Source organism: Malaclemys terrapin, chromosome 10, assembly GCF_027887155.1.
Source record: "Malaclemys terrapin pileata isolate rMalTer1 chromosome 10, rMalTer1.hap1, whole genome shotgun sequence".
In the NCBI taxonomy this organism is placed as follows: Eukaryota; Metazoa; Chordata; order Testudines; family Emydidae; genus Malaclemys; species Malaclemys terrapin.
The window spans coordinates 45,522,034-45,537,652 of record NC_071514.1 but is presented as its reverse complement, the minus strand read 5'-3'; the positions used below and the strand labels follow the sequence as shown (position 1 = coordinate 45,537,652).

Sequence of the window (15,619 nt, the reverse complement as noted above, 5' to 3'; positions counted from 1 at the left end):
TACTTGAACACTGCCATATCCACCCTCACTTGTTTCTTCTCCAGACCAAACAAACCCATTTTTTTCAATCTTTCCTCATAGGTCATGTTTTCTAGACTTTAATCATTTTTCTTGCTCTCCTCTGGACTTTCTCCAGTTTGTTCACAGCCTTCTCAAAGTGTGGTGCTCAGAACTAGACATAATAATCCAGTTGAGACCTTATCAGTGCTGAGTAGACTTGAAGAGTTACTTCTCGTGTCTTGCTTACAACACTCCTGCCAACACATTCCAGAACAAGGTTGACTTTTTTTGGCAACAGTATTACATTGTTGACTCATTTTTTAGTTTGTGATCCACTATAACCCCCAGATCCTTTTCTGCAGTACTCCTTCCTAGGCAGTCATTTCCCATTTTGTATTTCAGAAATTGATTATTGGTTACTAAGTGTAATACTTTGAATTTTTCCTTATTGAATTTCATCCTATTTATTTCAAACCATCTCTTGAGTTTGTCAAGATCATTTTGAATTCTAATCCTGTTCTCCAAAGCATGTGCAACCTGTCTGCTTGGTATCATCTGCAAACTTTATAAGTGTACTCTCTATGCCATTATTCAAATAATTTATGAAGATATTCAATGGAACTGGATCCAGGACAGATCCCTGCAGGACCCCACTTGATATGCCCTTCTAATTTGTTTGTGAACCTGTAGAGGGGTTTGGCCAGGGCTTGTCCCTCTCTGGGGTGGCGGGGGACCACACCACCTCGCTACTTCCTTCCAATTGTTGACAAGAATTAGCCTGGTCGTGGGAGTCTCTCACCACGGCAGCAATAAAGGCAAACACAGACAGTTATTCATGCCGGCCTGTAGTCGGCGGGAATAGCGAATCAAGGGCTCAGGTTCTCAGGCAGGAGCTGAACAACAGTATATGTAATTTGCAGGCCCAGGCCCTGGGTTGGGGCGGGGCAGTAGAGAGTCGATGGCTTAGGCCCTCAGGCAGGGGCTGAGCAAAGGCAGGTAAACAACAAACCCAGGCTCTTGGCTCAGAGGGGCCTGGGAGAGGGGGAGACTGCCACCCCCCAGTTGGGTGGCAGTGGGGGATGCAGGCCCACCCACTCCACTGCGTCCCAGCCTGGGGCCCTAACAGCGGCAGAAGGCCTGCTGTTGAGTCAGTGGGGATCCTGGCCACAACACACTGACATAGGCTCTGGCAGTGCTACAGCCAGACTTGGGTCGGCTGCCCCTGGGGTACTTCCTAACTCCCCCTCTAGAGGTATCTGGTTCCGGACGGAGTCCTCTTGGGGGTCAAGTACCATGGGCTCCTCAGGGTAACTGGCGAGGGGTAGGCTTGGCAGCTCCTCTGGGTAACTGGTGAGGGACAAGACTTGGCAGCTCCTCCGGGCTCTGGTCAGCGTTAAGCGTTGGTCGGGCAGGCCAGTCTTCGGGTCCGCTGCTGGTTGGCGGGGTCTCCCAACTGAGAGCTAGGCAGCAGGCATCTGGCCTCTCTGGCGGCTGATCCTCCAGTGAGCTCTGGGGTTGGGCTTTTATACTTCCCATCCTTTGCCTTGACCTCTGAGGGGCGGGTGCAGGACTCGCTGGCTCGCCCACTTTGGTGTCTGGAGGGGCCCGTCCCTCTCTGGGGCGGTGGGGGACCACACTGCCTCACTACACACACATATCCCCATCAAGTCTGGCTCCCGCTTGCAGGGCCAGACCCTTCCATACCTCCCAGCCGGGACAGAAAGTCTGCATTCGCATGGTCTTTACCTACTCTATGGCAAACAGTAAAAGCATAGGGCTGTACTGCCAGGTACCATTGCATTATTCTTGCATTATTATTTTTCATTTTGGCCAGCCATTGGAGTGAGGCATGGTCGGTGACCAACGTGAATGGGCCCCTGAGGAGGTAGTAACACAGGGCATCACAAGCCCATTTCACCGCAAGGGCCTCCTTCTCTACCACCGCGTAGTTCTTCTCCCAAGGAAACAATTTCCAGCTAATATACATGACCAGGTGTTGTTCTCCATCGATCTCCTTGGACAGGATGGCCCAAGTCCTACCTCCAAGGCGTCCGTTTGGAGGATGAACTCCTGGTCAAAGTCTGGGCTATATAGAACAGGTTTGTGGCAGGGACTCTCTTTGAGTGTCTGAAAGATGTCTTCGCACTCTGGGGTCCAAACCAGACACTGGGGGCTGTCCTTGGACACAATCAGGGAATAAAATGCTGATAGTAGCCGGCAAGTCCCAGGAACTGGCGCACTTGGTGCTTCGTGATGGGCAACGGGCAGGCTGCCAGGGCCTGAACCTTTCCCATAAGGGGCTTCACTTGTCCTCTCCCCATGATGTACCCAAGATTCGTGGTCTCTTGCCATCCAAGGCGGCATTTTTTTGGATTGGCTGTCAACCCAGCTGCCCGCAGGACCGCAGCTACCCTCTCTAGGTGGTCCTCCCAATGGCAGCTGTAAACAACCACATCACCCAGATATGCTGCAGCGTAGTCTCGGTGGGGTCGGAGGATGCAGTCCATCAGCTGTTGAAACGTTGCCGGTGCCCCATGGATGCCGAAGGGTATCCGAGTAAATTGATACAGGCCTGTGGTGGTGGCAAATGCAGTCTTTTCCCTGGAGTCGGGGTCGAGGGGCATCTGCCAGTAACCTTTGCTCAGACCAAGGGTGGTGAAGAAGCGGGCCTCCCCTAAACGGCCCAGCAGTTCATCTACATGGGGCATAGGAGACGCATTGAATTTTGAAATGGCGTTGACACATCAGAAGTTGATACTGAAGCGCTGTGTTCCATCGGGCTTGGGTACCAGCACTACTGGGCTGCGCCATTCGCTTTGCGATGGTTCGATGACTCCCAGGTCTAGCGTAGCCTGTACTTCCTTCTTGACGACTTGCCAAATGTGGTGAGGCAAGGGCCTGGTCGGTTCCCAGATCACCACCCCAGGCTCCATCTGAATGGTATGATGGAGTAGGGTCATGTAGCCCGGTTGGATTGTGAAGGTTCATGGGAATGCCTGCAGGAGGCACTGGGTCTGCTTATATTGCTCCTTGGTAAGTGTTTTCCCGAGCTGGAGCCCACAGGGTCCTCTGTCAGGGGTGCACAGGGGCCCAGCTCTGGCTCTGGTGGGCAAGGGTTAATTAATAGGCCCTCTCGTGCCCACCAAGGCTTCAGGTATCGTTGAGTTTTCTTGTGCCGGTTCGGTTGGTTGATTTCATAGGTGACGGGCCCGGCCTTTCGGACCACCTCAGAGGGCCCTTGCCAATGGGCCAGTAACTTTGACTCGCTCGAGGGCAGGAGGAGCAGAACCCGGGTTGAAGTCGCGGATCTGTGTGTCCTGGTTATAGGCTTGGGCCTGAGCTTCCTGCCTTCAAGTTTTCCCGAGCTAGGGCTCCTGCCTGAGCGAGGCGTTCCTGAAGCTGGAGGATGTACTTCAGGAGGCACTGGATCAGTGACCAGGCTTGCTCCCATGTCTCACACATGAGGTCCAGCAACCCCTGCGGGTGACGTCAATACAATAGCTCAAAGGGGGAAAATTTCATGGAGGAGTGGGGCACCTCACAGATGGCCAGAAGCAAGGGCGAGAGTAGCTGATCCCACCGGTGTAGGTCATCTGGGGGAAACTTGCACAGCATGTCCTTCAGGGAATGGTTAAACTGTTCAACCAAGCCATCCGTTTGCAGGTGGTAGACGGAGGTGCACAGCTGCTTAATCCCCAGGAGGTTGCACACCTGCCACAGCAGCCGTGAGGTGAAGTTGCTGCCCCGGTTGGTAAGGATTTCCCATGGCAGGCCCATGCGGGTGAAGACCTACACGCGCTTGTCGGTGATGGTTTGGGCGGTGATGTTCTGTAGCAATACTGCTTCAGGGAAACAGGTGGCATAGTCCACGATGACCAGTACGTACTGAAAACTGGCAATACTTTTCGGAAGGGGGCCCACCAAGTCCATGCCAACTTGCTCGAACGGCGTTTCTACAATGGGCATGGGAATCAACAGGGCCTTGGGCGTCCGTGAGGGAGCAGCTACTGACATTCTGGACAGGAACTACAATAGTTCCTCACCTTCTGGTGTACACCGGGCCAGAAGAACTGCGTCAGAATTTGGGCGAGGGTCTTTTCATGGCCCAAGTGCCCTGCAGCCGGGATGCTGTGGGCGAGTTTCATTACAGCTCATCAGTAACATCGAGGCATGAGAAGTTGGGTCTGGAGCTCTCCGGTGTGGGGATCTCATTCCACCCAATAGAGATGGTCACGGCGCAACTCGAAATGGGCCCACTGCTTTGCCCAGGACTGATCGATCAGGGTCCCATTGACGGCCCATTGATATGCTTGACTGAGGGTGGGGTCCTCCCTTTGGTCCCGACAAAAGTCAGTGTTAAGCATGGGTTCGATGGCGGGCCCCGGTGGGGAGTCCTCAGGTTCTCCTCCCTGTCCGTTGGGGTCTGGTTCCTCCCCCTCCTCGGAGTGGGTCTCGGGGCAGCCCCCTTCCAACACTGGGGTGACCTCAGGACCTTTCTCAGCACTCCAGCGAAGGACCTCTGGGAACTCGGGCCAATCACGACCCAGGATCATTGGGTAGGCTAGCTGAGAATCCAGGCTGACCACCATCAACCACATGACCCTGTCCATGGTTAGCCGGACTTGGGCACTGGGGTAGGGCCGGACATCACCATGGATGCATTGCAGATGAATCATCCTCAGGTGCGGGTCAGCCTAAGCTTTGGCGGATTAGCATCTGGCCGCAGCCTGAATCAGTAAGGGCCAGGGCCAGGGTCAGGCAATCCCCAATGACTACTGGCACCGTAATCTGGGTGGGGTGCTGCCGTTGGGCGCAGGTTTCTCCCGTGCACGTGTGACCGAAGCTGCAGTCCATCTCAGTGCAGTCACATTGCAGGTGTCCGTATTTCCCGCAGTAGAAACAGGGTCCAGAGCTCTGGACGCCCAGGCTGGGCGGACGTTCCCATGGGGTCCCTGGGGGTGCTTCAATTGGTCCCCCTAATCCCTGGCTCAAGGGTCGCTGGGCTTGTCAAACTGGCACCTCAGGTCATCTATACCAGGACTCCTTGCCCCGTGAAGAGTTTTGCAGTTCGGTCCGGGCGTTCCCCTTCTTCTCTAGGTTAGGGCACTCAGGCCCTGGTGGGTGGGCTTGAATCGCCGGTCCCCTCCAGGCTTCAGCCATGAGGAAATCCTCCATCAGAGTGACGGTGGCGGCCAGCATAGCAGGCTGATGGCAGAGCACCCAGACCCTTCCTTGCAGGAGGATGTTGATGAATTGTTCCATAATAACTTGCTCAGTGAGCTCGTCTGGGGTTCGCCTCTCGGGCTATAGCCACTGCTTGCATGCCTGCCTCAGTTCCTGGGCCACCAACCGAGGTCAGGCACCCGCAGGGAAGGTCAGACTCTGGAACCGTTGCTGGAAGGTTTTCAGGCTGACATCCAAGGCATCTAGGATCGTCGCCTTTTCCCGGGTGTAGTCCCGTGCCTCCTCCGTTGATAGCCCACGGTACACTGTTTGGGCTGACCCGGTCAGATATGGGGCCAGGAGGGTGGCCCATTGATCTCGGACCCACCCCACGACTAATGCCACCCTCTCAAAGGTCACGAGGAAGGCCTCAGGATCATTGTTGGGGCTCATCTTGGTCAGCCAAATCGGCGGGGCTATGCTGGACGGCCCAACAGCATCTCCCAGCTGGGGTTCCGCAGGACGGGGGAGCAGAGTTGCCAACTGCTGCAGGCATTGTCGCTGGTGATCCAGGTGCTGGCGTCCCAGCTCCAAAATCAGCTGTTGCTGCTGTGCCCCTAACTGTTGGACCAGCTGCTGCTCCTGTTGGAGCTGGGCTGCCACTTGCTGCTGTTGAAGCTGGGCTGCCTGCTGCTGGCTCTCAGCCAGGAACTTAATGAGCTGATCCATATCCATGGTCGTCCTGGGCACATTCCTCCTAAGACTCCCTACTCACAGGGATTGGGGGACCACTGCCCGCATTCTCCACCATGTGTAGAGGGGTTTGGCCGGGGCTCGTCCCTCTCCGGGGCGGCAGGGGACCACACTGCCTCGCTACTTCCTTCCAGTTGTTGACGGGAATAAGCCTGGCTGTGGGAGTCTCTCACCGCGGCAGCAATAAAGGCAAACACTGACAGTTATTTGTGCCCGCCCATGGTCGACAGGAATAGCGAGTCAAGGGCTCAGGTCCTCAGTCAGGAGCTGAGCAATAGTTTATGTAATTTGCAGACCCCGGTCCTGGGTCAAAGTGGGGCAGCAGAGAGTCAATGGCTCAGGCCCTCAGGCAGGGGCTGAGGAAAGGCAGGTAAACAAGCCCAGGCTCTTGGCTCAGAGGGGCCTGGGAGAGGGGGAGACTGCCACCCACAAGTTGGGGTCCCTGGGGGACCCAAGTTGGGTGCAGGGGGGACGCAGGCGTCCTAGCCCAGGGCCCTAGCAGCGGTAGAAGGCCTGCAACTGAGTCAGTGGGGATCCTGGCCACAACACACTGACACTTTGGTGTCCAGAGGGGCTTGTCCCTCTCGGGAGGAGAGGGGGGCAGGGGACCACACCGCCTTGCTACAGAACCATTAATAACTACTCTGAGAATGCTTTCCCAACCAGTAGTGCACCCACCTTATAGTAGGTTTATCTAGGCTATATTTCCCTAGTTTGTTTATGAGAAGGTCATGTGACACAGTATCAAAAAGTGTCATATGACATACTTCCTGCTGGGCAGAAACAAAGAAGCCCAGGATACGGGAGTCACAGTCTGAAGCTACACAGAGTAGTAGGAAGTTTGTTACCTCATTGCTACACGTAGTTCTTGTTCATAATAAAGGATTTATCTTGATACCGGTCTGCTTGTCAATTAGATACTACATTAGCAGCTAGCATAGTTTTGTTTCTGAACAAATGCATAGATGAAATGCCTCTTTTCAAAAATTTGTATTATGAAACAGGATTAAAATAGTGATCTCTCATACCCAACAACCACACAAGGACCATATTCTTATTAGACTACACATCTAAGCTGTGGACCTAAAGCAGTGGTTTTCATCCTGTGGTCCACGGACATCTGTCTAAGATTTCCAAAGGGGTTCGCACCTCCATTTGAAATTTGTAGGGGTCCTCAAATGAAAAAAGGTTGAAAACCACTGGCCTAAAGGAGTATGGACATGGCACTTAAAGAAGGCAACCATTATTTTTCTTAGTTTCACACACATACACTCTGCCAGCTTACTCCATGCAGCATCGATGTATTTTGTTCAAAGTCCTTCACTTGACTTTCACTGTTAGCCAGCTGACTATGACCTTGATGCAGCTCTTGGTTTTGTTCATCTGTTACCTGAACTGTTACATAGTCTTTAAGTTTCTGCACACAATTATAGCAGTGTTCCAGCGCCTGCTCTTTTGAATCTCCACCAAACTGAATACGAAACATGCGGCATTCATTCTGTTTAAAGCCAAAAAGAGAAATTAATTTGAGTGTGCATCTCACCAAACAATTTTATTTTTAATTAAATTTGTATTTATTGTAGCCAAAACAAAATAGTGATAGTTACTGGATCACTGCACCAACTATAAACACAAGGTTGGTTAACTTTCTCCTTGCTGTATAAGAACATAAGAACGGCCATATTGGGTCAGACCAAAGGTCCATCTAGCCCAGTGTCCTGTCTTCCAACAGTGACCAATGCCAGGTGCCCAGAGGGAATGAACAGAACAGATAATCATCAAGTGATCCATCCCGTCACCCATTCCCACCTCCCAGCAAACAGAGGCTAGGGACACCATCCCTGCCCATGCTGGCTAATAACCACTGATTGGCAAAGAATTCCACAGGTTGACTGTGCATTGTGTGAATAAATGCTTCCTTTTGTTTGTTTTAAACTGCTGCCTATTAATTTCATCTTCATTTACTCCAAAGGAGCTACACCAGAAACATTTTATCAAATAGTCAAAGCTGTTTTTCCAGTGCAAATATGGAACCAGGAAATGTAAGCAAGAAGCTTTTACTTTTGCACATTCCACTATTTATCTGCATCTTAAAGGGAGAATTTTCAGTCTGCCATAAGTTGATGCTGAAATATTAAGGCATATTCAACTTCAATTTATCGCTTTAAAATTTTTGGAAAGTTGATGGTTCACTGCATTTCTAATGCAACACTGGCTAACATAAAGGCCATGAATGTTTAACTACTAGCATCCACGGCTGCAAATGTGATTTCCTGACAAGTAACACTCCGCCTGCAGCCAGACCACCAAAGACTAATCAGAACTCTCACCATCTAAGCCTGGTGAGGCTTGGGCAATTACTTGAATCAGAGATTGCCAAAAGATAAAGCAGGCTGCTGCAAGTATTTCTGGGGAAGTAAGAAGCACATTCCTTCTGTCATTATTAAACTAATGTCCCAGGGTCCAATTAAGGGCCCTCTCTGGGACATTGGTTTAATAATGACAGAAGGAATGTAGAATCTTTTAGAGGATACAAACCAAGTTCTGACCACTTTTTGCCACTAAAAAACCAACAGCACTACAGAGAAGAGCAGAGGTATTAGCCATGGAATCCAGGCCAAATTCTGACTCTGGTATTATTATTACATGGTAATTACATTTTCCATTCCTAAATTTTCCTTACAGTTTCAATTTATTAAGTTATTCTTCATTTCAGACCCTCCTGAACCCACAGTTTAGTGTGAATATGCATAGTTAAGCAGTTGTTGCCTTCTACCCCAGAGTTAGCTGCACTTCAGTGGTGGAGAAAATGCTCTGAGTATAATTTGTACTGCTGTTTAAGTTTATGTAGTGAGACAGAGTGACCTCCCTCCCTGCGTGGGCAGAGCCAAATCTACCCCACCCCTGCTCACTGGAAGTACCAGGGCAGGACAGGAAATAGAAAAGGAGAGTCCTGGACTTCAGTTGCTGCTGAGCCACAGGAGAGTGGAGGTCTCTTCTAGGGAGCAAATGCCCCTACAAGAGCCTAGCCTAGCCCTGCCACCTTGCCATCAAGGGAGGCAGATGAGGACCCCAAGGAGCTGCCAGAGCTACCAGTAACTGAATACCCTGAGGAGACAGGGGATGTTTGGACCATGGTACCCTACACCCAGACTGTGGTAGGAAATAGTCCAGGGGGACCAGACTCTAGTCCAGTTCTGCTGCTGGAGTATGAGTCAGTGTGTTGTCTGGATTCCCCACTGACCCAGTGGTGAAGCACTCAGCCACTGTTAAGCCCTGGGCTGGAACCTGGTGAAGTTAGGTGGGCCTGGGTTCCCCTACCCCCTGCTGTCAGCCCCCACCCCTTGGGTAGCGGCCTATTAACTCCTAGGCCAGAAGGCCCTATGTGTTGTCTGCCCCAGCCAGGTGGCTGAGGGCTTAAGACTGTTTGTGGTTCTGCCTTGCCCAGAGGGCCAGAGCTCCCTCACAGATGGCTAATTATAGGCTGTTAATTACTGTCTTCCCCAGCCAGGTGTCTGTGGGCTAAGGAGTGTTGTGCCTCACCCCACACAAGGGGCTGGAGCTCTCCCCTATAAGACTGTTACTTGCAGTCTGCCAGTAGTGAGGCCTTATTAGAAATCCACTCTACTAGAGTATGAGGGACCATGAGAGCAGTGGTTCTCAAACTTTTGTACTGGTGACCCCTTTCACATAGCAAGCCCCTTATAAATTAAAACACTTTTAAATATATTTAACACCATTATAAATGCTGGAGGCAAAGCAGGGTTTGGGGGTGGAGGCTGACCGCTCACGACCTCCCATGTAATAACCTCATGACCCCCTGAGGGGTCCCAACCCCCAGTTTGAGAACCTGTGTGCTAGATCTTACAAAGCATATTGGGATTCTTCACGATGAAAGATGCTCCTTAAATGAAAGGCTATTATAATCACTTTTTGAAACTGTCTTTGGAAGCACTTATTAGTGAAAACCAGTCTCACTCAATCCACTCCCGCATAAACAATGCCCTCAGTTCCATGAGGTTCTGGATCACTTTGCACTCATGGAATAGCCAACAATGCATACAATGGTAACAGAGTCTCACATAATGTTACCTTTTAATTATATAATGAATGGAGAACTTGTTTTGAAATACTGAAACAATATCTTATAAAAACCCCTCACCAGATGGATGCTGTATAATTTCCAAGGTGAGTTTGATGGCATCCGCCTTGATAGAAGTCACATCACACAAAAGACTGGAAACTGTAACTACTAGATATAATTCTGTAAATTACTTTGAAAATGCAGGCCAAAAAAGGATTCAAGTATCTGTCATGCATGTCTTTCACGTGAGCGTGCATGCTGTAAGGAAAGGAGTACTTGTGGCACCTTAAAGACTAACAAATTTATTAGAGCATAAGCTTTCGTGGATTACAGCCCACTTCTTCGGATGCATATAGAGTGAAACATATATTGAGGAGATATATATACACACATACAGAGAGCATGAACAGGTGGGAGTTGTCTTACCAACTCTGAGAGGCCAATTAAGTAAGAGAAAAAAAACTTTTGAAGTGATAATCAAGATAGCCCAGTACAGACAGTTTGATAAGAAGTGTGAGAATACTTACAAGGGGAGATAGATTTAATGTTTGTAATGGCTCAGCCATTCCCAGTCCTTATTCAATCCTGAGTTGATTGTATCTAGTTTGCATATCAATTCCAGCTCAGCAGTCTCTCGTTGGAGTCTGTTTTTGAAGTTTTTCTGTTGTAAGATAGCCACCCGCAGGTCTGTCATTGAATGGCCAGACAGGTTAAAGTGTTCTCCCACTGATTTTTGAGTATTATGATTCCCGATGTCAAATTTGTGTCCATTAATTCTTTTGTGTAGAGACTGTCTGGTTTGGCCAATGTACATGGCAGAGGGGCATTGCTGGCACATGATGGCATATATCACATTGGTAGATGTGCAGGTGAACGAGCCCCTGATGGTATGGCTGATGTGATTAGGTCCTATGATGATGTCACTTGAATAGATATGTGGACAGAGTTGGCATCGGGCTTTGTTACAAGGATAGGTTCCTGGGTCAGTGGTTTTGTTCAGTGATGTGTGGTTGCTGGTGAGTATTTGCTTTAGGTTGGGGGGTTGTCTGTAAGCGAGGACAGGTCTGTCTCCCAAGATCTGTGAGAGTAAAGGATCATCTTTCAGGATAGGTTGTAGATCTCTGATGATGCGCTGGAGAGGTTTTAGTTGGGGGCTGAAGGCTGTCACCTGTCAGTTTATGCTCTAATAAATTTGTTAGTCTCTAAGGTGCCACAAGTACTCCTGTTCTTTTTGCGGATACAGACTAACACGGCTGCTACTCTGAAACATGCTGTAAGGGCTGATTTATATGCTTAACAGTATGCAGGATGCAAAAGCTTGTGATGTGCAAATTATTCAGACTTTTATGCTGCTCTTGACATTTTAAAACAGAAAATGGGCTTACGACACCAAACATGAACAAGTCTCATTTAGATGGACAATGCTTAGTTGATCCTGGGTGTTTCTGAATAGAGCTCCACATCACTAAGCCAATATTATATTTATCCTATTTTTTCTTTTATGACCGGATCAGTAAACTGTTCAGTGATCTACATAAATTTAGAGGACTTCACATTTAACTTCCAAGTCTCTGACTAGTAAAGATGAAGCAACTCATCGCAGTAGTACAATCTGCCATATTATTACAGGCACAGCTATTATATAATGTGTTTTAAAGGCACTGCAAATAAATAACCCTGTTCTAATGCTTTTTAAATGGAAAAATGTCAAAGTGATGGTTCCGATTTTTAACTTTCTCTTTATCCATTGTACCATGAGAAGCTTGTGGGATTTTTCTTCTAGTTTATTGAGCTGATATGGCAATTTGATCAACTTCTCACAGTTCAGAAGTAACACATGGAGATGCAAGGCATATTTTTAATAGGAGAATTTACCTATATGGGACAAAATCAGAAATTACATTTTAATTTGAACTCATTCTGGGAGATTTTCACAAGAGACAAATAATATCTATAGGGTCTTTTGGGGGCACTGTAAAATTTTTAAATACACTCCAGCTCTGATGAGCTATTGTTCCCTCGCTGTGTATATGTGGATCTGAATTACACAAAAGCTAAAACATTTGTGCTAATCATTGAATTGCTGTTCATCATTGATTTATTTTTGTTGTAGACATTTATTTTCTTTATGTAGGAGGAAGGCAGCAACGATCTAGCTAAGGAGCATATATAAATGGATGTGAGCATAAACTCCGATGCATAGCTGTGTGCTATTCAAGTGCAGAGTGTACCCTGTAAGGATTTTTAAATAGTCCGATCATATATATTGTGCTTAGTCACCAATAGAATTTCGGTGAAAATAAAGTATATTAAGGAATATTGCTTCCTACAACTATCTTAAAGTACACACTGAGTGATGATTTTTATAAAAGAATACTTTTATATATGGAGGTAACTGACTGACTATATAATTTTGGGGGATAGTTGACAACCAGAAGAGTTTTGTGCCTTGAGTAAGTAAGAAGCTGTAATATGAATCACAATACAAGATTATTCATAATTCTGTTTGCTTACAGTGTTTTAAAGTTTCCTTCACTATCAATCATGTAAATATTTATATAACTTGAGGGCACTTCCTATTTATGAGGTATCAATCCTATCCTTGGATAAACAAACTTGTAGTCTGAAGCAGAGGTGCCGGAACAGGGGGAGGGCCGGGGAGCCATGGTCTTCCCACTTTTTACTGTCCGTAAGCACAGGGGGTGAGAGACAAGGAAGGGGAGCGGGGCCATGGTTTGGGTGCTGTTGGGGGGCTCCCCCCAGGGTTAGGAAGCTTCTGCCACCCCTGGTCTGAAGTGTTTATTAGCCCAGGATATAGTTAATAAGCAACACTCCACTTCATATACTGAAATGATTTGTTTAGAAACAACATGGTTTAAAATAATTTTTCTCTGGAAGAAGAGATGAAGATAATAGCCCACTATAGTGACAGTCAAAAGAGCTAAAATGGCTTTGAGAAATAAAACAAACTTTCAGAGGAGCTAGGATTAGATATCCCTCTGCTTGGTTTTAATTTTCTTTACATTTTTATAGTGTTATTCTTCTTTAAAAAAGTATTTGCTATTATCTTTCATTCAAGAAAAACACCATTATTGATTTAGTACAGGGGTAGGCAACCTATGGCACGCGTGCCAAAGGCAGCACGTGAGCTGATTTTCAGAGGCACGCACAATGCCCAGGTCCTGGCCACCGGTCCAGGGGGCTCTGCATTTTAATTTAATTTTAAATGAAGCTTCTTAAACATTTAAAAACCTTTATTTACTTTACATACAACAATAGTTTAGTTATATATTATAGACTTATAGAAAGAGACCTTCTAAGAATGTTAAAATGTATTACTGGCACGCAAAACCTTAAATTAGAGTGAATAAATGAAGACTCAGAACATCGCTTCTGAAAGGTTGCTGCCCCCTGTTTTAGTGTCTGAAATGTGCTATGTGCTTTCCAAACAGAGGAAGATATAATCAAGATGTGAATGCCTAATCTAAATTTTAGAGGACTTTTTCTTCTGATTTTTTTTTTAAAAGGATATTTTACTAAACTTGTCAACATATCCAACTTCTGGATCTCTGTGTAAAACTCACTGAAGTGTAGCACAAAATTAATGGATTTTAGTTTCAGCAATACCTCTATCCTCTCTTTTTTGTAAGCTGAAAGGGTAAAAATAATAGCCAAGATACATAACAATGCCAAACCTTAAAGTAAAAACTTCAATACACAACTGGAGATGGGAAACAAAAGGAAAATCTTGGAAATCAGCTTCTGTACACGAAAGCTTTGAAATAGAGCCGTCTCAATTATTTGGGTTACTGAAAACTAGCTAATAGTCTTGACAGTATTTCCTCCTTAGATCTTTTGCCTTAGATATGCTTTAATTTGCAGGTTTTTGCTTTTTAGAGGGAGGATTCTTTTAAAATTTGATCTGGTCTTATTAAAGATTAGACCTGGAACAAAAAACTTTAAGAATAAAATAATGGTCATATTGAAATCTGTAGGTGTTTTGCCATGGACTTCAATGGTGCCAGAATGTCACCCTAAATGTTGGGAAAATGTGAACAATCTAGGCAACAAGATTAGTGAAACAGTGAAGGGTATTCAATATCTAGCAGGAATTTAAATAAAAATAATGCTTTTGCATATGTAAAACAAGGAAAACTTTAAAAAAATATATCATTAGCGTCTAGAATTGTTGGAATGGGGAGTTATTTGAAAAAAATTCCTATTTGCTGAATTCTCTTACCAAATTTTGCCTTTTACTGCATGTTCTAAAAATGGTCTGTATAACCCTTAAATCTGCCCCACTTAAATCATTGTCTGATTCAGCTACATGAGCTAGAATATCACGGGACTGTTAATCTGTTATGAATGCAGTTGGGAAAAAGGGCCATATATAAATTTTAGATAAAAAAAATTGTTAATATCAATTACTATTCAAAATCAAGAAGGAAATTACTGGCCCTCTGCCCAAAATTCATTCTTGCTATAGGCTTTCAAAATACTGTGTTCTTTTTGACAAAACTGGAACTTATGGGCCATTTTTAATTTTTTTAAACTAAAAAGATACCAAAGTAGTCCTTTGAACACAATTAGTCCAAAAAGAAGCTCATTTAAATTAAGATGATATCAGGGGGGATTTCATTTAAATCAAATTGATTTAAATCACTAGTCAGGAAGACTCAATTTAATCATGGATTTCTACATAAAAGTGCATTTCTTTGGGTTGTTGTAACCTTAATATATATTCTTCACAACTCAGAGATAGATGTAGGTTTCATTTTTAGAAAGTACACACTATACATTTTAAGTGATTTATTTTGAAAACTTTTCAGATTAGTTTTACAGTTTTATCAGAAAATGAATGATTGATTGGTTATTTCATTTACCAAAGGTAATTGAAGCAGATATTTATGAAGTCACTGGGAGGTGAACTATCTCCAATTCAAGAGGCTAATCATTAATATTTGGAGGATTTTTTTTGCCATGCTGTATTAGGAGAAGAACATCACCAGACAGACAGTTAAATTGTTTTATTTTACTAAAACAACAATGTTATGTATTCTGGATTTTTTTCTTCAACAACAAACATACAATATTTTAACAAAACAAGCATTTGAATTTAGTTAAACTTTCAAGTTTTTTTAAAACCAGTTTTTTGTTAAAATTGTTTTTAACTAATATAGTTAAATGAAATATTTAAAAAAAAATTAAATAGACTATGTCAGCTAGGTCAGCATAAGAAACTTAAAATATTGGCTTCTGCAGCTAACTCAGTTGTCTTCACTTTCATTTTCCCGTTTGTTCAGAATCTAGAAAAGAGAAACAAGCTTTCCTGCTTTTTCAGATCCCAAATGATTTCTCAATTTCGAATGAATTAGCCCAAAGGAAGAATATATTCTTTCTACATCGGCAGAAGAAGCACTGCTGTTAAAAGTGAGATTATCACTTTAACAGTCTCTGAATCCAAGTGCTTAAGTGACTTCTACCAGTTCACTGGTGTGACTTTCTTTAAAACATCATCAGCAAACATATATTTCTTGAATGGCTCTTATTCCCCAACTGGGTCTCTTTTATGGCCTGCTGCCATTATAGGTTTTCCCTTCTAGTGAGAGAATGGTATGG

At 45.7% G+C, this 15,619-nt stretch overlaps 1 protein-coding gene across 1 annotated transcript in view; it reads right to left on the bottom strand.

The window, feature by feature from the left end:
• REC114 (REC114 meiotic recombination protein) overlaps positions 1-15,619 on the bottom strand; it is a 114,359-nt gene that overhangs the window by 26,536 nt on the left and 72,204 nt on the right. Inside the window, exon 4 of the mRNA XM_054042456.1 lies at positions 7,202-7,414. Coding sequence (XP_053898431.1) covers positions 7,202-7,414 — 213 coding nt within the window. The remainder of the gene's footprint in view (positions 1-7,201; positions 7,415-15,619) is intronic.